Source organism: Boleophthalmus pectinirostris, unplaced genomic scaffold (assembly GCF_026225935.1).
Source record: "Boleophthalmus pectinirostris isolate CB_2022bp ecotype Guang Dong unplaced genomic scaffold, ASM2622593v1 HiC_scaffold_6, whole genome shotgun sequence".
Classification (NCBI taxonomy): Eukaryota; Metazoa; Chordata; class Actinopteri; order Gobiiformes; family Gobiidae; genus Boleophthalmus; species Boleophthalmus pectinirostris.
Genome location: NW_026571447.1, coordinates 25,740,001 through 25,766,326, shown reverse-complemented (window position 1 = coordinate 25,766,326; position 26,326 = coordinate 25,740,001). Strand labels below are relative to the sequence as shown.

Here is a 26,326-nt window from a genome sequence, read left to right as displayed (position 1 = left end):
GGGGCGCAAAGAATCCCCACAGAAATAGTAAAAAAATTATTATATGCCCATGTTTAATCAGATCGTGATGAAATTTGAATCAATAATGTGTGATCTCAGCCTGAATATAATACACTATAAAACATATGAAATGTTAACTCTATAGCGCCCCCTACCATAGACATGACCCGTCAACATTATTGGATTTGTACCAAATTTGGGAATTAAAATTCTATGCATGATTACAAGTCAGAAAGTCTATTATGGACATGGTGCATTTTCCACTGTTGGCCAATAGGGGCGCAATGACTCCTGTGAAACATTTAAAGGTACACTGTGTAATTTTTCTGGTGGACGAGCTGTCAGCCTCGGGAGCTGTCGGGAAGAGAGGGTGGCGTGCAGGGGCGGTCGCGAGTCCCCGGCGGTCGCGTGGGGGGGCGGTGCGCGCCGGGGCGAGGGCCACCATCGCCGCGCGCGGCTTTAATCTTAGCTTTATTTTTGTATTGTCCTAAAAACCTTGAGAAATATGTGGTTACAGTGTATTTCTGTGCTCTCTGAAATCTGCTCATCACAGCCACTTTGACATATGAGGTTTGAAAATTACCTAATATAAAGAACATAAAAACCTCAATGATCCAAAATGTGGAAAGATTCTTGACCATAGATTCAGCACCATGGACAGCAACTGTTCACCAACAAAGCCCATGGTATGACCCTCTCGCGCATGTAATGCACTTCATATTCAGAGTACTGGCTCACACACCACATGCCCCATCAATGTAAGTACATTAGGTATTACATGCCAACCAAGTAAAATGAAATTAAAGGCAATTTGTTTCCTCAGAGTTGTTGAGTTACAAGCTGAAAACTAAGGAATTGACAGGATTTGTGGTGAAGACAAATGTTCAGATTACAGAAATGAGTTATTTCAAATAGCTAAATAAGTTAGTGCCCATTACAAATGTATGAATCTGAGCCTTACCCTAAATTGACCTGGTTTATCCCAAACAGCCATGGTTTGGAATTCCTTATTTAGCTTAATTTTAATCAACAACAAGAAAGAATAATATAAGAATGAATTGAAAAATATAACAAGTAAAGAATAGGTGCTTGGAAAATAAATAAATAAACAAATAAATAAATAAACTATAACTAAGCTATTTCAAGGTAAGTTAGGTATAGTTCAGTAGGTAAAGTGCAACAGTGACAATTTCTCTACAAGTTGCTAAAGAGGCCAATGGCTGAAGGCTACTGAAGTTCTGACCAAGATCTGGAGATGTCCCTGGGCACTGCATTGCGGTCGGTCTTTGCTCCTGACTAGTTTCCCCAGCGACATTGATGGATCAGTCAAATGAAGAGGAAATATTTCCCCCTGGGGACAATGAAGTGTACCTTAACCTTAATAAATGCTCAGTCAAATGATCAATTTTTACTCTGTGTTACTGTAATATAATGTGATGTGTGAGCTACTGTGTCCAAGTAATTTCCCTTGTGGATCAATAAAAGGCATAATTGAAACAGGCGCTGTCCATGGTGCTGAATCTATGGTCAAGCATTTTCATGCCATTTTTAAAGAATCAGTGAGGTTTTTATTGTTTATATTAACTTCAAGCTAAACTGTCATATTATGTGAAAAGTTGTGCAGATTTCAGAGAGTACACAAATTCACTGTATACAGCTGTTTCTCCGCAGACTTGACACGGACTACTTCCACACCACTGACCACTTGTTTGTTGGCTCTCACATGGCTGATATTGTGCATTCTGCTCTTTAATTGGGATCCCTAAGAGACTCTGTCCGTAGTCTCAGCAAAACACCCAACTTCTATCAGGCAGCCTAAGCTAAGTCCAGTAACCAATTACCGAGCCGTGCCCCAGTGGAGCAGCTGCCGTTCGGATTACATTTCCTGCTGCTGCATTATAAATGTGCTACAGCCTGCAGTGATTTCCCTAATATTAAGTTATTGTGCAGATACACGTTGATTCCTAACCTCAGGAGGATCTTAAACTGTGCTTCGCTATAAATAAATAGTGGAAGACATTGGGGAAAGTAATTTACTGGTGGTATAAACGAAACAGTTTGCAATATGTTTCCTTTTAAAATTCATAGTGCACATTGCTCTATATGGCAGAGATTACCGGAAAGAGCTCATGGGAAAAGGAGAATTTGTGATTTCAGTCCACACACCATTAGAATATAAAAGGGGTTACCTGTAGTAGGTGAGAAATAAACCTTTAACACACAAATATATTAGTAATATGAAGTAGTAAAACGTGATGTGTCTAATTTGCATATTGTAAACTGTTGAAAACATGTGAAATGAGAAACATATCATGACATTTTTTCATTGCTTTTCTTTTTACAGTTTGTGAGTGGTGAATGAAAGAAGCCAAAAAATATGAACCTTTGAACCACCTCAAAGGATGCGGTGCAGAAAATATTTCATTTAATTCGCCATTGAGCTGTGGAGCCGGTGTAGTGTGTGGGTGTGTGCGAGGGAGGAGGACGAGGTGGGGGAGGCATTGTAACTTTACAACCTCAAGGCCATACATTCAGAGTAATGTATGCTAACTGACAAAGCATACTTGTTTTCACTTCTGTCAATAGAACAAAGACTGCGGCCACTATAAGCTTGGCAGTCGCTATCGAAGGACATTGGAAGTGATAATGTGTGCTGGAATAGAGAAGTATACCAGACTTTATTTTCTCATAACCGTGACCCAACTTCTCTTTTTCTCATCGCGTTCAATACATTGTTTGTTCTGTATCAGTTTCAATTTTTGTAAATATTCTAAATGTTATTTTTGCAACAGTGACAAGTTATGGCATGTGTAAGTTACACACTAAAGTGCATTCATGAATCCATATGGAAGCAGCAGCTCGCTTTCAATGTAAATGTGAGGTTCACTTATGTATTCGCCTTTGATTGGAGCCTTGCACCGAGTGTCTCTGGTGGCACAGAATAAAGAGAGAAAGTGCACAGCCTGCCCCGCAGTTCTGCACGGTTTTCTTTCTCAGTGATATAGGCGCTGTGTTTTCCACACCTCTCTCTCTATAGTACTCAGTGAAAGCCCAGGAGACGCAGCTCAATATCGCCTTGACTGACAGCTGTAGCGTCATCACTACGCTCTCAATAAAGTCCGTCTTTGCAAACGCGCACAGGCAAAGGCCGATGAAATACCCACAGAGAAGGATGGAGAAACACGTGCTTTGAGGATATTGGTAAATGTAAAAATATATATTTTTCCTTATTTTTACTCTATGAAACTGCTACTTTCGCTATGACAACGTTTGACTTTTCCGACATCGAGGCGTTTCTGGACATGCACCCGGATCTGTTTGAGGAGTATTTGGTGCGTAAAGCAAAATGCGAACAGGTGAGCCGCTGGCTGAAGGAGCACCCTCAGTCCACCAAAGCCTCTTCAGCCGATGACAAACGCGGTCCTCTCCGAGACCCGCTGTGGTCCACCAACCCGGACGGGCTACGGCGCAGGTCGTCCCACATGGAGCTGCGGAGAAACTTTGCACGCTCCAAAGCCACAACCGCGCACCGGACCTACGACGAGCACGTGAGCCTGAGTGAGCACGAGTCACAGTCAAGCATGAGGCGCCGCGCGCTTCTTCGCAAAGCCAGCTCCCTGCCTCCGACCACCGCTCACATCCTGAGCGCGCTGCTCGAGTCCAGGGTCAACGTACCCCAGTACGCATCCAGCGCTATCGACTACAAGTACAGACTGAAGGAGACTAACGAGCGGGAGTTTTTCTTGGAGCTCGTGAAAGACATCTCCAACGACCTAGACCTGACCAATCTCAGCTACAAAATCCTCATCAACGTTTGTATTCTCGTGGACGCTGACCGGTGCTCGCTCTTTCTGGTCGAAGGACCCCCGCACAAAAGGACGCTGGTGTCCAAGTTTTTTGACGTTCATTCTGGGACCACCGTCCGTCCCTCATCAAGCACTTTGGACTCAAGCGAGGTGCAGGTGGCATGGGGCAAGGGTATAATTGGATACGTAGCAGAACATGGGGAAACTGTGAACATCCCAAACGCATATGAGGTAAAGCACATTCCTGGTTTGGCAAAAGTTTATTTTAAGTTAATTTAGTAAAAATTCTATGACAGCATCTGGACCTGGTTTGTAGATTTTGGTATCTGCCACTTTGTCTTTGGGCAAGACACTTCATCCATCTTGACTGTGTTAGAGACAAGTGTTGAAGAAACAGGGAGGTCACTGGTGCAGATTAGCAGCCACAATTCCAATTCTTGCCCCAGGACAGTTTTACAGGAGCAGTTTACCTCCACCAAGTGTGGGCGACACAGAGAAGTCAAGCCAAGCTTGTGAAAACTGCTAGTTAGGTCTACAAATTCTTCTCTAGCTGTATGTACATTTCAATTCAGACAAAATTTTGACGTGAATAATAAGCTCTTTTCCATGGGCCAATATCGAACTCTTTAATGAACAACCTCCAAAGGTCTGTAAATAAATCACATGCCCCCATTAACATCTCCCAGTGAGGTTAGAGAAGAAAGCAATTATTATAATCCTGCTCCCTACCAGCTACGTATATCTCCTCTTATACACTGTACTGTACATCATTATCTTGTGGCTCTGGGCTGCTGAGGAGGAAACGTGATGGTGCTAGTCCCTCGAGGTCTGCTACAGCACTGGGATGTGTGTCAGCAATGGGGGGTACAGTGTGCAGTTTATACACTTAAAAACACACATATACAGCAGAACTATACAGCAGCAATGCCCATTTCAACAATGAAATATGATTATTTTAGTAGTCGACTGTCAGCAGTTATTGTAGCTTTTATTTATGTTATTGTTAGTTTTTGAAGTTTAATTCAGACGATCATATTCACAATCTGACAAACAAAAACAACCATATAGAAAAATTTACCATACACAATTTATATAAACTAAACAGACTATAATAAACATCCAGAGTGGTTGAAAAGGTTGAAATATGGTAACTGAAGACTTCAGTTTAAAAGTCTATTTAGTTTGCATGTGTGATTTTTCCTTCTACAATTAGTGACAGGAAATGCATAACAAATGGTGAAGCAAATACAGTATTAACCTGTTTTAATTCTGTTTTTTTTACTCTATAATTTAAATGCAACTGTAAGTGTTCAGAAAACAGTTCTCTGATTGGACCATATATATACAGTTACAAAACTACAAGTTACAAAATACCTTTTAATGCAGGTAGTCTGTATTCTGTAAGTAAATACATTTTCAAAGTATTCTTCCCATTACAGTGTACATTAAATGTACATTGATACTTTTGCAGGATCACCGCTTCAGTGATGAGATCGATAAGTTGACAGGCTACAAAACTCAGTCTATTCTTTGCATGGCCATTTGCAACAGTGATGGAGAAGTCATTGGGGTGGTCCAGGCCATCAATAAAAATCCCATTGGAACCCCCTTCACAGAGGATGATGAAAAGGTGAGCTTCACTATCCTCATATCAGACACAGCTGTACTTTATTGCTTGTGTGCAGTATTATTGTTGCATCTTTGACCATTAGGTACATCCACAGAGCAGGCTTGAAATTGGATTCACTTTTCCCATGCACAAGTGCAGTCAAACTAAGTCCAGGGAAGCTGGCAGTACAACTGTACTTTGTACTTTGAATCATTTTAATGGGTGTAGGAAAAGGCAAAGTGCTCCCCAAGGAAGCAACACTCCACAGAAATAAGAGGCGAGGTTGAGCTAACCCAACTGTCCTGTTTACTGTAAACATTTCCATTTGTGCAATTTAATACAACCGCTTCACACTAGGGATGCAGCAATACTCAATATAATATCAGATTGTTCAATATGACCCTCACAATACAATACACATGTGTGTATAATTTAATACGCTCATGGTATTACTACAAAAACAAAGGGTTCCACAGTGCCACATTGCCACAGATATAGGAGGGAAACTGCTATATTCAAACAGAGAAGATAATGTAATTTTACTGATAATTAGAAGACACTTTTAAAAATTTTTGATGCCTAAAACGGAAATGGTATCAATATCATAACCACGATTTATGGTTGAATGAATGAATTTAAATACAATATTCTTCTTAATGACAATGACTTTGCGGAAAGGTATGATGTCCTAACTTAATTTAAATACTATGAAAAATTTATGAATGTTCTTTTTTTTATCCCTTTGTTTGAGATGAGACCAGATATCCACAAAATGGTAGAATAAAATTATTTTGAAACTTTTGACTATGCCATTTACTGTGGTTTATCTATACACAGTAGTTATCTGAATGTACTGATAGCTGTTTTTGGTGCTGTTTGTAGGTGCTGCAGATGTATTTGCCTTTTTGTGGTATTTCCATTTCAAATGCCAAACTGTTCTCTGAGTCTCGTAAAGAGTATGAGCGCAGCAGGGTAAGTGAACGCATTAGTTCTCACAGTTCAGTCACAGATCTGTATTACTGCACAGTGGTCCTGCCCTCTGTGCCACAGGCTCTGCTTGAGGTGGTCAATGACCTGTTTGAGGAGCAAACAGATTTGGAGAAAATTGTGAGGAAGATTATGCAGCGAGCTCTTACTCTGCTGCAGTGTGAGCGCTGCTCAGTGCTGCTCCTGGAGGACATAGACTCACCTGTGAGGCTTTTACCTTGAGTTTATTATTCTAACAGTAACATTTGAATATTGAATATTAGATACAAAATTCATTTTATGTTTACTTGCAGGTTGTGAAGTTTTCAAAGACCTTTGAGCTCATGTCACCATTGTGCAATATTGATCGCGATATCAGGTAATTCCTTCAATACAAATCATATAATATTATGCATTTCCACCTTTAGTTGCCCACCTGACATTTAAATTAACAATTGATATTCTGTCCTGTCCGTGGCACGGCCCACATCAGCATGGAGAAACTCTCTTGCTCTGATTGGCTGATCAATAACAGTATTGCTGAGTTGGTGGCCTCCACAGGACTGCCTGTGAACATCAGCGACGTGTGTCAGGACCCACGCTTCGACGCTGAGGTAAAACAAGTCTAAAGGGGTTTTGTTTTATTATTTGTCCATTACAGTTGTTAGCTTTACACAATAACTTTTTAAAATTTCAAATGCTTTCTATGATTTTCTTTTTCTTTTTGACTCTATTAATGAAGTACGTGGTTCTTCACAATCCTGATTATTTTCCTTGTTAAATCATTTTTAATCTTCTAGTTGTTATATTAGTAGCAGATATGAATATGAATAAAATGCTTAGTACATTGAAACACAGTTTGACGCTGACCTTTACCCCTTCTTTACTCAGGCAGACCAGGCCTCTGGCTTTCACATCCGCTCTGTGCTGTGTGTTCCCATCTGGAATCGCACTCATCAGATCATTGGTAAGTTGGGCCTAAACATATAATTCACTCTGTCTGAAAAGGTTGTATTTTTGTAACCCTGTCCACATGTGACTGAAGGAGTTGCACAGATCCTCAATCGCTTGGACAGGAAGACTTTCAACGACGCAGACCAGAGGCTATTTGAGGTCACATTCTTTCAGTCTATTCACAACAAAAAACTGATTTTCTTTAACCTAATATTCTTCTTATATTTTTGTCTGTACACAGGCATTTGTTATATTTTGCGGGCTTGGGATCAATAACACAATGATGTACAACCAAGTGAAGAAAACATGGGCCAAACAGTCTGTTGCACTAGATGTAAGCACAAAAGATCAGCATGTTAATGATTTAATGACTTAACGGAATGACTTTAATTAATTTACTTTACACATTAATTAGTGTTTCAGCTCCACTGCCCACTATCAAACTTGAACACTCACTTTATCCCCAGTAAACATGTTTCTGCTCCGGTAGAATAAATATTTTAGACATTTTTAATAATTCATAATGACGAAGAGTGTCAGCCTGCTCCAAGCACATCAAAGACAACACACATTTCTCTGTCTGTGCCATTGCTCAAGATCCTGTTGCAATGAAACCAAACTGTTAGGACAAATTGGTTTCAAATGTACTTGCTTTAATCTTGTGGTGTATTTAATGGACAATAATGGCACTGTGCTCTGATTTCATGTGCGTCATTGTGTACATGTGTGTTGTGTTTTCAGATGTTGTCTTATCATGCAACTTGCTCTAAGGTAGAAGTGGATAGACTCAAGGTAAAGAAAACTTACTTTTTATGGGCTTTTTATTTCAGCTTTCTGATGGAATATTTAGTTTGAAATGGTCAATAGTCAAATGGTGTTTTTTTTTCTTCAGAAACATCTTTTACCTTTACTCTAATCTTAAAGTGCACTATGCTACTTCTTCTTCTGATGGGTCTGCCATCTGCTTATTTCCATTGAGATTCGATGAATTATTGCTTTGCCAGGAATGTTCCACTGTATGGCTTTAAATGTCTCCAAGTTACAGGTCAGATCTGTGGTGAGGGAAGTCCATCCAGAATATTTTTCAGTGTATTTTGGAGCAATAAAACAATGCCTACATGTGGAATATTCTAGGAAAAGTAATGACATCTAGACCCCCAACCAGAAAGGTTCAAGTTAACAGCTTCCTTTTACCTTTTGTTCAGTAGAGATTGGGAATTCTAGGGCTGAAATCATCCAAATGATTCTAGTGAGGGTGTATGGAGCTTAAAAACATGGTGGAGCAGTTCTGGTATTACCACATGACATCCCAAGGTCAAACAGAGTGTTTTTCATTTGAGAGAAGAACTCAACCTAAATATGCAGCTGTGAATGAAACAAAACACAACTCCAGGTATGTCTGTGATGAGGAAACAGCATTATAACAGGGATCAGAAAATTGCGTGATATGGGCCCTCGAAGTATTCATTACGGTGTTTCACATGTTCATGCTGACAGTTTGAGTTGTGTGTTTGTTTTTTCTCGGAGCTGTGCTGTGATTGCCAGTTGTGTCCTTTTTCCCTGAAGGCGGCTAAGATCCCCCTGAGCAGTGAGCTGGGCATTGACGAGTTTCACTTCAACGATTTCTCTTTGGACAATGACGCCATGATTACAGCGTCACTACGGATGTTTCTGGAACTCGGAGTCGTTCAGAAGTTTAAAATAGATTATGAGGTGAGAAACCTGGTGACTGGTTAATGCACATTTAAAATAAGACAAGAAACCTTATCTCTTTAATTGTCTCTCAATAGGGAAATCACATTGTTGCACAACCTCGTAAAATATAGCAGTATCTGGAAATACGAAAACACCAAGTAGCACTATAGAACTAAAATGTGTTAAAACACTCCAAAACACTCCCCCATTTAAAATATTTCACTTTCTGCTAGTTCCTGTTCCTCAACTAAAATTTAAAGATTTTCTATGTGTCTTGTAGTGTATCTTATTTATTTTCCAGTTAATGATGTGCATATTTTTCAAGGTATCTTTTACCAATAAAAGCACTTGTAATTTAATAAATGTAAGGTGGATTTAGGTTAATGCCATACTGTTGAACATTTCAGGCAACGCAATAGCATCTCCATTCCTCCACTGGAAAAGTTACCCAATGGAACTTTAATATTTACAAATTTGTGAATGTATGTCTCTGTCTTAAAGGTTTTATGCCGCTGGCTTCTGACAGTGAGGAAGAACTATCGCACAGTGGCCTATCACAATTGGAGACATGCTTTCAATGTGTCCCAGTGCATGTTTCTTATGATTACGGTAAGACTGAAAAAAACTATTTACATTTCCTTTTTATAGATGAGAAGAAATACTTAATAAGGACACAATCTGACTTGGTTAAACAGCCCCGGATATGACAGATGTACTGTACGGTATGCTATAGGGGCTAGGGACTCTTGCAACATCTGCCAGTGTCATTCACTTTCATCCTTCTCCAACTGCGCTCCGTTTTGTAAATGTATGGAAATGTAACGAATCCACCCTTAATTAAAGCTTGTGTTGCTTTTGTAAATAGATAATTAATGAAGGATTACACTTGGTCTTATTGTTAATATTGTTATGACTAATGACTATCTTAATGCCCCTCCACAGACGGCCAGTTTCCAGGACGCCTTGACTGAAGCAGAAATCCTGGCACTAATGGTCGGATGTTTGTGTCATGATTTGGACCACAGAGGCACAAACAATGCATTTCAAGCCAAGTAATTTCTCTCATTGCACTAAACCCAAATATGCTCAGAAAAACAAGCCAAAAATCAGCATAAAGTCAGATCATTATTTAAAGAGCTCATTAATGATTTGTTCACACTTTAACCTGGTTTAATCCTGGTTTGATCTCTGCATAGCTCTGAGGCAGACTTTTTTTATTATTCCATTTTGGTCTAGTCCAGTCTAGTCCAGTTATTTCCAGGTTTAGTCACAGTTTCTCAGTTTTGATGTGGTTGACAGGAATTTGCAACATGCATAATTCACCTTCCTCCTTAATGGGGACAAATTCCATTCCCTGTAACATAAATCTTTTATTAGTAGATCAACAAGATGGTTTAAAGTTCAGATATGGGTTTAAAATAAAGTAAAATTTGGGTTTAGGTTAAGATTAGTAATAATGACAATGATTAAAAAATTTAATGTCACCAACAAAAAACATAGAAAACTAACATTTGTGTGTGTGCAAATGCAGCATATTTTATTCAATATTCAGAAGAATGTTTTTTTTTTTTTTTACAGGACTGGCTCTGCTCTGGCTCTGTTATATGGAACGTCTGCCACTTTAGAACATCACCACTTCAACCATGCTGTTATGATCCTACAAAGTGAGGTACAAACTGTTTATTTTAATGCAATTCCTTTATATATATGATAATGGTCATAAATAAGAATTAAACAACTCCACTGCACATCGTGGTATATGACAATGGTATAATAATGCTCAAAGTAGTTTCACAATTTAGTGAATAATTTATACATTCTACATTTGGTAGTGCCACAGCTGCCCTGGAGTACAGTGTCAGAATTGAGGCTGCCAAATTGCACCATGAGCCCCTCTGACCACCAACAACATTCACACACTTTTATATTATGCATTACACATTGTACACATTTACACATAGGCAAACTAGTTGGTGTTTCTTGCCGAAGGACACAACAGAGGTTTGAACTAGAGCCACAGCTGTTGGGTTCAACGATTCAGTTTGAGTGGGCAGTGCTATAGTCAATGTGACTATTGGCCACAGTTGACTTTTCAGTCCAGTTTAAGCCCAGATTAGTTTGATCACAGGGACCTGTCCTCTACATTGATTTCTAATACCAAAGGACAGAGGCCATAGCTAATTATCATGCTAATAGGCACAGTGTTTGACAGTGAAGAATGGTTTACCAATGCACAGCTTCATATAGTTATCTGGTCACTGTTTCCACTGGCAAATTAATTCACTGTATTGCTTTTTTTCCAGGGCCACAATATCTTTGCAAACCTCTGCTCTAAAGAATACAGCAACATGATGCAACTATTGAAGCAGGCTATTCTGTCCACGGACCTCACGCTTCACTTTGAGTAAGAGTTTTGTCCTTATTCTAAACAAAATGATTTGTACGGCATTGCCAGCTGTCTTAAAACAGTATAATATAAAATTACATACAATAATAGTTCCAAAAGTAGTTGTATTTGGTCTCCTGTTTTGTTGTCATAGTTACACTTGAATAATGAGTTTAATCCTGTTGCCTACTCAAATGTCTTTGTCTCTGATTTTTACAGACGCAGGACCAAATTTTTTGAGCATGTTCTCTCTGGTGACTTCAGCTGGACAGATGAGGGCCACAGAGAGGTCCTTAGGTACTGTGCTAAATATTTAACATATTTTTAATTTAAGTAGGTAGAACTTTGTTTTACGGTAATCTTATTAAAATCTATTAAATCTAATTAATTTGTATATATTCTGCCAAATCTGTGTCTTATTCTGCATAACCTTATTCTGCAGTTAGACATTTGCTTTTCTAGACTTTACTAATAATAAAATCATTATTACCAATGTCAGGGCATATTGGTACGTGAATTATGATCCTAATATGTTTTTGGTAATAATAGTGGTCTCAAGGGCTAATACCATAAGAAATATAGTATTTACTTCTTAATACTTATTGAAAATTAAAGGTCCTGTAATCGATTCCATTTCCCATCTATTTTCCATTTATTTAAAGATGTATTGATCTGCCACACTACAGATTAGTAGCTCTTGTGGTAAAAATATGTCCGCTGTGTGCTGTCCACATCTACTTATTCATATAATCAATAATCAGGAACTGTGCTTTAGCATGCCAGTTATTGTTAGTTAGATGTTAATTGTCACCACAAATAATATAAAACCAAATGTGAAGCTATGTTGTCCTTCACAGATCCATGCTGATGACAGCGTGTGACCTGGGCGCTGTCACTCGGCCGTGGAAGGTATCCAAACAGGTTTGACCCTCTCACTGCTCTGTCTGTCATGTTTGATGTTTGTTGCACCAAAAGACTTGAGTTTGTTACTCAGTGTTACAGGATATTTGTCCTTCATTATCTTAGGGCTTTCTCCTCTGTTGCACATGTGGTAATAGGCAGCAGTTTCCTGTCATAATTAAATCATCATTTATTATGCACCAGATTTAATAAGCTAGAAGAGACAACCGATTAATGTTCAGTGTGCTTTTTTATTTCATCCTGTTTACTTGTTCTGTGACAGCACTTTGTATTTGGCAGTAACTAATATAAGGCATGCTCATTTTGTTCTCAGTATTGAAATTCTGTTTGTTTGAGGCAACTCTTAACCAAAGTATTGTTTAGGTTGCAGAACTGGTCACAAGTGAGTTCTTCGAGCAAGGTGATAGAGAGCGATCGGAGCTAAAGCTGACCCCTGCGGTAAGGCGCCCACACTTGTATAATTTTTTTTATATGTATCTTTGATGCAGATATGGACATTGAAACTCAAATGACCTTTTCTTTTTCTGTAGGCAATATTTGATCGCAACCGCAAAGATGAACTACCAGTGCTGCAGCTGGAATGGATAGATGGGATCTGTAAACCACTATACCAGGTGACAATATGACAAACTATTGTCAATAACTCAAATGTGTTATTAATCACTTATTGGTAACACTTTAGTTAGTTCTAATAAAGGAGTTACACTGCAGTTGAATACATAAACATCTTAAATTCAATTTGAAGCTTTTTCTGTAGATTACTTACATAAATGTAAGAAAAAAATGTATTACAAATTTTTTATCATGTTATGTTTATATGAAAATAAGGCATTTTATGTGTTAAAACTGCAAAAATGTTGAAGTTTTTGGGACATTCAAAACAGAAACATGGAAAAAGCAGGTTTAAATTTCTTTTTTCTTTTTGTTGTCATATTAGATACTAAAAAACTGAAGGGATTTAGGATATCTTATTTAGTATTTGAGTAAACAATCTGAAAATTTGTGTAGAAATTCAAATTCTGTTTCTCTTTTTTTTTCTTTTTTCTTTTTTTGAGTTAATAAATCAGATGTGGAATTAGACATCAAAAAATCCTCCTGTACCATCATTCAAAATCTTGTTGTTTAAATTAAGTATTAAAACATCTTCCAGTGCAGAGTTGATAATTTTTTATGTGAAAGTTTAGATGCAGAGACCAAAATGACCAAAAAACAAAACAATAAAAAGAATGAATTTTGCCTGTAGTGTCTCGCCTTCATTAATAATAAACAAATAGTTCAGGATTAGTAACTACTTTATACCCTAACTCCCAACTCAAACTCTTTAATTAAGTAGTTACTAAGCCTGAATCATTCTTAATAAACTATTTGTTCATTATGAATTAAGTATGAAGTTCTCTTTGTCTTCAGGCACTGCTGAAACTGAACAGGAAACTGCAGCCAATGGCTGATGGAATAGACTCCAACAGGAAGAAGTGGGAGGAGCTGTGTTCATCCTACCGCCAAGCACGCCAAGCCTCAGTGTCCAATCAGATCACAGAAAAAGGTGAAAGTCAAGTGACCAGTGAAGATGTCTCATCAACTGAAGCCAAAGAGAGTAAAGATCTGGTCAAATCCTGATTTAAACCTCAACTGTGCAGATATGAGGAATAGATAGTTTAAATATCTGGTGATCATCTTGTAGCTCGTCTTCCCAAATGAGATACAGGGACAAGCTACTGCAATCATTTAAGGTTTTAGGCTTTGCTTCTCCCATGTGCCACTGTGTCAACTCAGGAGCGGAGCATGTCCTTTCCAGAGGTGGGTAGTACAAAGTTACATTTACTCAAATACATTTATTTGAGTGATTTTTTAGAAAAATGTACTTGTTTCAGTCGTTTTAAGACACCATACTTTTACTCCCACTTGAGTTATTATTTTTTATACCAAATTCTGACCCCAGCCGATGAAAAAAAGATTAGGAAGAATATATGAACTCAAACCAAAGACGGCCAAGTTTTATAATGAGAGCTGCTTAAAAACACACATGCATTGTTGCCTTTAAAACTGCAGGAGTCACTGTGATCAGCAGCCACTGTGAATGTATTTTGTTCCTGAATGTCTCAGCAGACATCTCATCTTGAACTTTTGCTGCATGAAAATGTATTATGTTTACTGAGTAATACTGAGACTTGTACTGCATGTACTTTTTGTATTTACAGAAATCTTGATGTTTAAGTGTAAAACTAATATTTATTATTTTGTGATCCCTTGCTTGTTGTAATGCCATATCTTTCTCACCTACTTGAGCGAATGCTTTTGCATTCTTTTTTATTATAGATTTACCTTTATTGTTTTATTAACATGTTTAATTACAAGTATTACAGTAAGCCCTCAGGAATAAGATCAGTATGCAAAATTACATGTGTTTTGAACGTCACATTTGAGTGTTTACTGTCTTTGAGTAAGAGAACATTACAAAGGTGCACAATGTTTTCTCAGGAGAACTATAGTACATATTTATGAGCACAGTGGTTAATCAGAGTAGAATCCTTTAAAATCTGATGTTAACAAAATGGTTCATCATCTTCTCTTTGCTCCAGCAGCATGCTGTGTCTGTTTACTGTTTAAATGCATGGGTTGTTTTATTGTAGATTTTGGACAGAGACGCCTTGAAAGCCATATGAGATTTGCCTTGCATGAAAATATATTTTGTGAGTTAAGGATTTCCTTGTTGCTGCATAAGCGTATAAAAAAATCTATTTTGGTGACAGATATTTACTGAAACTACAAATCTATAATTTTTCAGACATTATGATTATGGAAAAAGCACAATTGGCATTTCTCTTTGCTATTTATAAGATATATGGACTATAAATATGTTTCAAAAAAAAAAAAAAAAGAGCTTTATGTTTTGGGAATAAAATGCTTTTGGCATGGAAATCAAATATTGTCTCTTTGTTGTGTTGACATCTTACACCAGCCAACTAACGAACTAACTAACTGAATACGTAAATATTTTATTGTTGTAAAAAGGCGTCCACAAGACATTGCTACAAAACTGACTGTTTACATATTCACGACAGTGTCCCTTTGAAATGAGCGCAGTGTTTGATGTTGGTTATAATAAAGCAGCAGAGGTGAGGCAACAGCAGCAGTACCACAGTGCACACTGTCTGACTGTGCCAGAGCCAGAGCCAGGCCTTAATCTATAATTTAACATGGGTCTGCACAGGGCTGGCTCTCTTCAGGGCTGATATCAGGGCGAGCAATGTGCAGGGAGGAGGACTCATGGCTTTCATCTGCTCCTCTCTATTCTCTCGCTCTTATTCTTTCCTTCTCTCTGTCTCTCTCTTGCTTTCTCTCTTACCCTCTCTCTTTCCATTTGTCTATTGCCCTCTCTCTCTCTGTCTCTCTCTCTCTCTCTCTCTCTCTCTCTCTCTCTCTCTCTCTGCCCCCCTCTATCCCATGATCCTATCTGCCATTCACTTTGATACAACACATTACTGCAGGTTGTGTGTGTGTCTGTGTGTGAGATAAGGGCAGAAACAGTCAGGTCCAGTACATGTCTGTAGTCATGAATTGTCAAGAGTTGTGTGTGTTTATTTTGCTTTTATTTTCCAGTACATACAGGCAACCTATAGATATATAGACAGATTTATTATATATATATATATATATATATATATATATATATATATATATATATATATATATATATATATGCTCAAAACATGAGCAAGTTCAGTTGCAGTTCAGCCTCCTCTACTACATGTGCCATTAAAAGAGCTGGGTGCTTTATTTTTCATAATGCAGATGTACTGGTAAGTGGTATAAATATTCATGTGTACTCATAATAGTAAAATGTACCAGGGAATAGCTTTGTTCTCCCCATGGTTACTTATTTTATTATGAGCATATTGTTATACAGCAATCTCATTATTTTATTATGAGCCTTAATTAAACAATGTAGAGCAGGGCATAATGTTGTGCTTACACCATTATATTTTATGTGGATTAAACAGAGAAAGTAACCATTTGTTATGACTGAATAATTAATAGTTCACATCTCTGTCTGAAGCTATAAAGATAAATAAAATAGTATGGGCTTGTGCTGTAAATATCTTACTATTTTTAGAATAATAATAATCAGACACTATTTTGGCAATAGCAAAGGACTGAAATGAACAAAAGCTCAGAAAAATACTCTAATTGTTTGAAATGCATACACGTATATTTTATCAGGTCTTTTAGCAATCTTTAAGGTATATAAGCTAATACAAGCAGTCTAATATAATTTAATTACCTAATAACCTAATATTATCTAAATAAAATTATCTAAAATTATATAAAAATTGGCCAGCAGAGGGCGATAGGACTGCATCTGCTGGTGCATTCAAAAGTAAGGTGATTGAGTGCTTGTCTTTGAGCGCTGACGTAATCAAGATAAGTTTGGTACTTCATGTGTATATTTTGTGGAAATACCAGTATGTATATATATATATATATATATATATATATATATATATATATATATATATATATATATATACACATATATACATATACATATACATATACATATACATATACACACACACTCTTGTATGCTAATAATATGACTCAAGGAGAAGTAAAATTACAGCATGTAAAATCATGCTGTGGGATGACAGTTCCATGCAAAAAGTGCAAGTATACACACACATTCACACACAAAAATCACTTCACAGTGTACTCAGCTCTCACACAACAAAGCGACCAAAGACACACAGGACGGCCGTGTGATTTCTCTTCTCCGTTTACTGCTGTGCTGCCTTGTCAACTGTCTGTCATAATCAAAGCCATGATTCGCAGTGTTGTGGGATGGGGATGAATAATTGATTGATGAGAGAGCCTCTGTGGTTATGTAACAGTGTAGTCCGTGCAGTTCCTCTGGCCTGAGTTAGGAGTGGAGACTAAAGTATTACGACAGTTAGACTTTATACTCTGGTGAGTTTAGCCTGTTTGGGAAGAGAAAGATCTAAAGAGAGAGAAAGAGATCTCAAAATATAAAAATAAAAACTGGAATGAATCATATTTTGCTCATGGATTTAATTAATTTTGTATTTATTTTATCTTCAGGATGTCCGATTGAGATTCAGAATCTCTTTTGCAAGAGAGACCAGGCCAAAGCAGCTGCCAACATAGTGCAGAAAAATCACAAGATATAACATTATCACTCTCACAAAAAACAAACATTTCTCAGTCACCACTTTTTACAGTTTTCTTGATCTAATCAACTGACACCAGACATGTGCATATTCACATATTTGTTATTTTGTTATTTATTTTTCTTTTTTATTACACAGCTAAAATAACCTTAAACTGGTGCAGGCTCCCCTCAGTGAACAGCCCTTTGATAGTTGGACCTGAATGGTTGTCAACAGTGCCAAAGTGATGGACGGGCTGCCTCTCCACCCCCAAACAAACTCCCCCCTCACTCACAGCCAGAGCAGGACAAGCCCAACTCAGACCGAGTGTGTTCATAATAAACAAAGAATTAACCTCAAATTTAGCCATGGCACAGAGCACACATTCAATTTATGTTCAGAGCTTTGCTTTTCTATGGATTATGACATAGCTAAATCACCAGCAGTAGACAGAATATATTATCAATATAATGTCTGTTTTTTATTTATACTTACATGTTTCAATCAATATCATGGTAGCCTACTTCAGACTACTGACACATAATACGGGACTCCTTTTTATGTGGTTGTAGTGTGCAGTATGATGTTGTGTGAGTGTGTATAGGTGATGCAGTGGAATTTGTGGATAGTTTTTATATTTCACTAGATGTGATTATATTGTCTAATTTAGTCCCATAAAAATGAAAACTAGCCATATCTGGGACATGGGACAGAACATTTCAGTTTTTATGTGCTTAATGTCTCTGTATATTGGTCCCTCAACTTAAGATTAAACTAAAACTAAACCCTGCACAGTTTTATAACATCAATGATAATGAAACATTTTATATACTGTAATTTCCAATGTTTTTGTCTAATGTTTAAAAATGTATGAATCATTACTACTTTATATTTTTGTTTTTGTCATCCATGATTGTGTGTGGATTTTCTGCCCATCAATTTTCCCTAAAGGAGAACTAATAGTGGCCTCTCCTCTAATTTCAAAAGCCTTCTGTGTCCTTGATTTCAAACAACACAACTGTGAGCTGTTTATAATACAGGTCCAGACGGGAGAGTGAAAAGTGAATTTAGTGCAAGTTCTGTTCAAGCTTCAGGCATTTGCTTCATTATTTACTATGACTTAGAGTACAGACTGCTGTTTCCCCCATCGCACTGAGTCATAATGGCTAGGACTGTGTGGAATTTAAAAGAACAATTTAAATACAGAAGTAGAGGAGCTAAATTAAAAATTAAGTAATTTTATTAATTATATTTTGGCTTTATTTGATAATTTAGTTAACTGGAGGTGAAGAGCATGAAGAGACATTCATTACATTGTTGAAGTTGGACATTGCTGAGAATACATACAGTTAAATGGAAAACCACTGACACACAAACATCTCAATTGTTATTGTTTGATAGTATAAACTAAGGTTATAAAAAGAATACCCAAAAGATATCAAGATTTAATCAATACTGAAAACCACTGAAACGCAATAATGATTACAAAGATTAACATAAATGGGGTTAAACCTTTGCTGTAGAGTTTTTGAATGTTCTGGGAGAAATTTCAGGGGGTTCCCAGAGTGCTGTCATATCAAATGATCAAATTAAATTTTAAAAATCTTCCAAAAATGTCCCTACAAATCTCTGGTTCATGCAGGAGGAGCTTTGTGGGAAAAGGGTTGGATAACATTGTAGATCTTTATCAGAACTAGTTTAAGATCAAATTATAATATTGAATAGATAGTTCTTCTTTTTGTTGAACATTACATAATGTTATTATTGTTGTGTTTGTGTTTTGTCTGCTTTTTAAATGTTCTATATTATCCCACTGGAGTCTGAAATAACGCTTGATTGCTTGCTTGCTTGCTTGATAATATTGCATTTAAAATGAGTGTAATATTGTATATATTGGTATCTAAATCACTATTGAGCATTGACCATGGATTCTTAGGATCAAAATCTAGTTTTATTATTGTGACAACATTTGTATGAACTAACCTTGAGGATTCTGGTTATCATTGGAGGCAACCTTCACACAGAGGTGGTCTTGTAAATAGCAGGAGAAATACCATTGGATTTGTGTGGGCATGGAGCCAGCTCCAGCTTTCCAACGTGTCAAAGAAAACAGGAAATTTGTGCTGGTGCAGCTCTCACTCACCTGTCACTTTGTGTTTTCCTAAAAGCAACAGCCACACCTATGGTTTGACTTCAGACCTGACAGGTAACACTGTACAATTCTAGATCTCGATTGGCCATTTGACGTCAACTTTTTCTTTTGTGACATGAGTTGTTTTGCTCTTTCTGTGCGGGCAGCTGCCGCTGAACACTGAGCCAAGGTGAACGAGCTCCTTTCAAACTCCAGCCTTGATCCTTGTGATCCTGTAAAAGCTGCACATAATCATGACACTTTTGCTTCTCACTTTGCCCTTCACATTTATACATTTGGAAATGTTCAGTTCATCTGAATAAATATTCTCTGAAGAGTTTGAAAGGTAATGAGAATCAAAACAACATTAAATGCTATGAACATTTATAAGAAGTTACAAAATCTTAAATAATTCATAGTATATTTAAATGATACACAGACATTTATAGTTATTTATGACATTGGTTATCTAGCCCATTTGAGAGTCTTTTAAAAAGTCTTTTAATAAAAGCACATTATTGTTATCGGAATTACATGGTTTTCATCTCTCAAAGTATTTGTTCCTGCTCAATGATAAATGTCCACTACATGTTACAGTGGTAAAGAATCCACAAATTCAAGGCTACAGCAGGTGATATAAAAACATTTTTGCTTCCTGCTTGTGGCGGGGTGTAGTATCTCTGGTGGTGTCTGTGTGTATAAAGAAGAATTTCAAAAATCTTTTTAGACTTTGCTTCAACCAACGTACAATATCAAGTGAACTGGTTATATGGAATAAATTGTATCTAACTGCATACACATCTCTTCAGCTCGTCTCTCACAGTGAACAATACAGGACTACATTCACGCCATCCTCCATACAACTGTACAACAGCTCACTCTTATGTAATAGATGGAGCTGCCTTTTTCAACTTTGTACTATGTCTCCTCACTTCAGCTCTTGTTTAAAACCTGTATACATTTTAGTTTACTATATTTTATTCATAATATACAAATATGTATATTTAAAACGTATTTGACGCAATTCTTTGGCTATCCATTGCTACTTTGATTATTCAGAATTTCATTATAATTTATTATTGGTCTTAATTTTTCATTATTCATTAATTAATTTGTGAACTAACATGTCCAAGTAATTTCCCTTGTTCAAAAAAGTTTAAGTCTAAGTCTAAGTCAAAATCACTTCTATGCCATTGCACAGGAATCCTTCAGGAAACTGATTTAAAATTCTCTTCTTTTGTTCCTTGACAACAACATGATCTACACAGTCTAGCATCTGTCTCCCATGCACATATATCAATCCTTCACTTTGCTATTCTCACGTTTGAACAAGCCCCACACTATAAATTATGCTCTGACAGCAACATGGATCTCTCCAATGATAGTGCCACATTAACTGAATATTTTAAGAGGACGATGCTTGTACATTGGCCATACTTTATACATAGAAAGGACTACATAAACACAGAAATATGATGTGTTCAAAGTTTAGTAATAAAAAACCAAAACTCAACATTCTTTATCTTTTCAAACAAAGCTATAAATAACAGCAATAAAACATGGCTTCCTGTCTAGCACATAAATTACGTTTCTTTCAAATCGTGACCACTGACTCAGCTCCCCACCAGAGAGCGGAAGGGGGAGGGGCAAGAGGAGGTCTGAGAAACTTAAGACCTCATCACCAGCGCACTATTTTATATGCATGGGGGGTATTTGGGGCAAAAGTTAGCTGTAAATAAAAGCTTCTGCTAAATCCACAACCAATATAGTACAAAAATATTCACATTTTAGAGTCACTGGGAAAAAAACTAACAAAAAACTCTTAAAGGTGCAGATTGCAACTTTGAGACAAGCAGGTAATGAGTGATACAGGGTAGATCTGGGGAGAGGCGACCCTGCTCTCAGTAAGTTCATGTTTTCCATGACATTGTTGAGCAATAAAACACCTACAATTTAATAAACGCAAGAGCCAATGTTTAATCCCATACTGTGGAATATTCTTGGTAAAACAGTAAGATCTCCATGGAGACAAGTGATGGATTCTCTGGTAAGGGTGTGGCTGCTTTAATAAAGGAAGTTCAACATCAGAAATAGCATTTAAGTCCAATGAAATTCCCAAATAAATGTGAATTATATATGATTTAAGAGCATATAAATTTATTTTAAATGTATTCTAGTTAAGTCAATATAAGGCTGGCCCATTTTTTTCCTTGTAAGTTACCAGAATGTCACTTAGGCCATAGATTGTGAGTACTAAACATGCACTTAAGGTCCTTCAGAAGAGGTTGCTGCACGTTGGTGGTATGTTAATATTAGCAAAAGCTGGAGCCCGTGTGTCTCGACTCTTAACCAGGCCCATCTGAAGTACGTAGGGAAACTCAAGCTCCGCTCTTCATTTCCTGACTGGTAAGAGGCTGCTTCCTGTGCATGAGCCCCAACTATGGATTTCACGGAGCGGCCCCATGAGCTTGTGTCTCCCCGTCTCTCCCTCCTTCTCCAGCTCTCAGCTGCAAACAATTTATCCTGACTGAGTAACGCTTTCCAGATCAGCTCCTGGTCAGAGTCAAATCCAAGTGACATTTTGGAGCATGCACAGTGTAACTAAGCTATTGCCTTTTGTCAAATTTAGACTGTGATTAAAACAAAACAAGTGTGGTCAAAATGAGCTGCAAAGACATTTTACACACAAGTAAAACTGTCAGTCAGATGTTAGACACAAGTGACCCCTAACAGGTCATTGCAACTATTCTGAAAAAAAATGAGGGTTCAAGTTATGGTTCAAGTTAAATTGTTACATTTGAGCTACAACAGAATTGTGTGGATGTACAGGTGTCCTTCGACTACATACAGAGATACTTCGGGATTATTAAAATATATGTTTATATGTTTAGCTATTTGTCAGCATTAACTTTTTAACTACTGTAAATATATTTTCTAAGATAATACCAAAGTATTGCCAACAACACACAGCATTTTTTCCTTTGTATTTTCTTATTTTATACCCAAACATAAAGATGTGGTCATTCAGACTTCATGTTTTGCTCTTCTCTCTGTGGTTGCAGAGTAGTTAGTTGATCTGATGAAGGCTTTTTGCTGAAACGTAATTTAGAAATAGGAAGGATTTTTGAACATTGGCCATCTGAGTGTGCTATGCTTTTGGATAGCAGGGTAGTTACTGACAAAAACTGTTTAACGCTTGTATTTTCCAGATATTTCTGCTCCATATGTTCCGAGCTGGGACATGCACACCTATGCACTTTCAAATGGGTCAAGATCAGAGAGCTTTTGAACGGGAGGACGCCTTTCCAGGACATACATAAAAAATCCCCAGCATCTATAGGTTTGATGGGCCACTTTGTGCAGCCCCGGGGTGCAGTGGAGGGTTTCAAGGGCCCTGTGCTGATTGGCTGGGGAGTGCACCTAGAGTTCAAAGCATGTACATCTGTGAGACAGAGCAGGAGTGAAAGGTCAGCAGACTGGATTTGGAGAGCTTGGGGAGCGGTACATGATATGAGCCGACAGTCAACAGCTGCATACAACAACATATGAAAATGATCTGCTCCATGTGAAGGCAAGAACACAGCTTTCAGCTCCACTCAATAACAACATTACATTTTTAATACCTTAAAGTATTAAGTATACTGTGTAAGTTGGCCACAACCTCCAAGTAATTAGACTTTGCTTGGAAAGTTAGACAATTAAAATTTTCTTTCAGGCATTAATTAATTTAGAGATGTTAGGAATTATTTGATTTTTGAAGCATGAGGATGAGAAATCAGATAATTAAGTTTTCACTGATTTAAGTTTAGCTTTAGTCAGATAATGACAGCTGTAAAACGGATCCACTCAACCCTGAATGAAGGGTGGACAAGTGTTTATAAGAAAACAGACTGTGACCTGTGTCTGGACAACACCAGTTTTCTCTTTGTATGTTAACAGAAACAGCGATCCAACAAAACCTCAATCAATGCAGTGTGTCTAACCCTGCTCCACCTGAAATCTGAAGACACAACAATGCAGCAAGTGCTGAACAGACAACACCACAAACTGTGAAAAGCCCAAATCACCAAATCTGCACTCACTGAACAACGTTTTAAAGGAGTGTATTGGTTCTTTAAGGTTCAAAGATGGTTTTCTTTCCCCTTCAGTTTCACCCATTCACTTAAGGCCACATTTGACCCTGTGGGAATGAGACTCACTTGGCTGCTGCCATTGACCTGTCACTCATGGTGTTACCAGATCCTGCAGCGCTGTGGTAGAACAGAATCCCCCAGCCAAGAGGGACAGCCTCAGAGGAACTAGATGTGTCTCAGATTAAGGGAAACTCTACAACAGCAAAATGAAAAGCTTTGTGTGGTTTGTTTGCTCTTAGGATAAGTAATATTTAGGGAAGTCTCAATATCACATTTACATGATTATTGTTAGCAGAAACATCATGATTTTACATTTATTCAAGATTGATGAACAAATACCATTATATGATATGAAGTAAAGTTAATATAGCCTCACCAATATTATTTATTATTATTATTTTTAGCTCTTACTATAATATAATGATCACAATTTTTGATCAAGGGAATAATGTTTACATCACTGGTGATAATGTAGTCAGATAGCAGTGGTCCTTTAACTGTGGTATAAAACAAAACAAGACAATATCTACAAGGTCCACTTCACAAATGTTAATACTGAAAACCCAGTTCAGTGTTAAAACTAGCAAAGTTTGTGTGCACAAACCCTTAGTTATTAAGTTAGATGGTGGTATTTATACCTGGTATATACCTGCTTTAGTCCTGGTTAAGCCCTTTAGTCCTACACCTTGTTTAGATGTGGCATTTTCTATTTTGCTGTAACATGAAATATGTTGTTTAGATGAGTGAAAAATTACTGGAGAAGCTTAAATCACATTTCTAGCATTAACCACTACATACACACCAACCTCTTTATGAAAAAAGCTCAGTGATGGTTTGCTCTCTTCTTGCCATTGCCATAAATGTTCACAAATAATGTTATCACAAAACATAAATTTTATCTATGAATAGAATATATATGCAAATATCACTTTATCAACTCAAAACTGCATATCTGATGTTTTCACTGCTCCAATAATACCGAAAGATATGAGATGTGCCTGGTACTATGGTCTCTACATCTGTACAAGAGACCAGAAAAGCTCTTTAGGAGATTTATTGACAGTGTTACTGCTAAATAATAAAAATGAAAGCCAAGTATAGGATTAAGTTTCTCAAGGGCTGTTGCAGAAATGGCTGAGCTGGTGACAAGCATCTCAAGCCATTACTCAAAAACTGCACCACTGGATTTGTTCTTGTTATCCATGTGCTCTCAATCAAAATGTAGTAAATGTGTAATGAAGTTTCCCCTACAACCATCAATATCAGTCCTTATTAAGCCTTCACTTCTGCTCCTATGACAAACAACATGGTGTAACGTGAGACTTGACATAGAGAGCAGAGGGGCCCCCGGGTGTGAAAAGGGTCTAGTCAGGGTTGGTTTAAGCCACACAAACCACTAGTCACTCCAGCCACAGCTCCTCACAGCAGGCTGCCACCATCTGGACCTGTTTCTGCGGCGACACAGCCCCATTTGTACAAGAGGTCTGCCAATGTGCCCTGTCAGAGAAGAGAGAGACAGAGAGAGAGAAGAGACAGAGAGAATGAGTGTATGTGTGTGTGTCTATGTGTGTGAGAAATGTCAGAAGGCCGAAACTCCTAAACCTCTTTAAAATTATGAACTTATGAGTAGGCTTGCATCTCCACAAACCTAACTTTTAAGTGGCCCAGGGGAGAATGACCTGCTTGTAATTATGTTTTTGTTAAAATATTCCACAGTATGAGATGAAAAGGTATATCTCCATGGAAAATGTATGGTATTAACTTTCTCCATAGAACCATGCAAGTGATGTGCCATCTCCAGAAAGTTACACACTGCTGCTTTAAGGCATGAATGCGATGGTTAAATTGCAGTCTTCATACATTAACTGCTTCTCAGGATTTTATTAGTTTAGAAAGTCCTGGGTTGCCAATTTTTGTTTTTGTTTAAACTGGATTAAATTTAGTTACAGTCCTGTGTTTGTTTTTTTTTCCTACAGTCCTACAGAGATCTTTTTATAGTTCTGTACTTGATAGGTTAATGGTGGTACACACAAGTACTTTGTATTAACATCATTTCACTTTGGTATACATAAGTATAGGATTTGGTTTAATTATTTATGTCAGACATTATCTCACAATAAATGAATAAGCTCAGATTATGAATATTGATTTTAACTAGTGCTTTAAACAAGAATACATGCAAAGTGCCCATTGTTAATGAAATGAAATCTGAAACAACCACAAGGATTTATACAAGTAGAGGCTAAATCTCAAGAAGGACACATCTGGTGTAAATCCACCAAATAAAAGAGACATTACTGGCTACGAGGCTGATTTCAAACATTTTCAAACTCCTTCATATTAATTTTTCATTGTGTCCACAGTCTCCAAACAGACTCATCTTGCACTGACTTTCTCAGAGCAGGTTCTGTTAACAAGCCATAATTATCCGTGCAGTCGGGCAATAAATCCAGACAGGTCCTTGCCTCTTGCATTAATGTCATTGCAGCGCCAACAACCACAGCTCAACTCTATTAGGTGAATGGTTTCTATGGCAACTGGCCCTAAAACCCCAAAAGGT

General features: G+C 37.4%; 2 protein-coding genes across 2 annotated transcripts in view; one reads left to right on the top strand and one right to left on the bottom strand.

The window, feature by feature from the left end:
- osbpl3b (oxysterol binding protein-like 3b) overlaps nucleotides 1-26,326 on the bottom strand; it is a gene marked incomplete at its 3' end in the record, with an annotated part of 71,740 nt that overhangs the window by 41,486 nt on the left and 3,928 nt on the right. The window lies entirely within an intron of this gene.
- pde11al (phosphodiesterase 11a, like) lies at nucleotides 3,261-13,954 on the top strand. The gene is made up of 20 exons (XM_020937217.1): nucleotides 3,261-4,037; nucleotides 5,278-5,436; nucleotides 6,298-6,387; nucleotides 6,466-6,606; nucleotides 6,696-6,760; nucleotides 6,875-6,995; nucleotides 7,273-7,348; nucleotides 7,427-7,494; nucleotides 7,577-7,669; nucleotides 8,077-8,127; nucleotides 8,902-9,048; nucleotides 9,532-9,639; nucleotides 9,973-10,082; nucleotides 10,609-10,699; nucleotides 11,334-11,434; nucleotides 11,636-11,713; nucleotides 12,274-12,337; nucleotides 12,701-12,775; nucleotides 12,868-12,951; nucleotides 13,745-13,954. The coding sequence occupies exons 1-20, from the start codon at nucleotides 3,261-3,263 to the stop codon at nucleotides 13,952-13,954; spliced, it is 2,709 nt and encodes a 902-aa protein (XP_020792876.1).

Coding starts and splice junctions, on each gene's coding strand:
- pde11al (XM_020937217.1), top strand. CDS start 3,261: ATGACAACGTTTGACTTTTCCGACATCGAGGCGTTTCTGGACATGCAC. Junction 6,761..6,874: donor AATATTGATCGCGATATCAG/GTAATTCCTTCA, acceptor GGCCCACATCAG/CATGGAGAAACTCTCTTGCT. Junction 7,349..7,426: donor TCGCACTCATCAGATCATTG/GTAAGTTGGGCC, acceptor ATGTGACTGAAG/GAGTTGCACAGATCCTCAAT.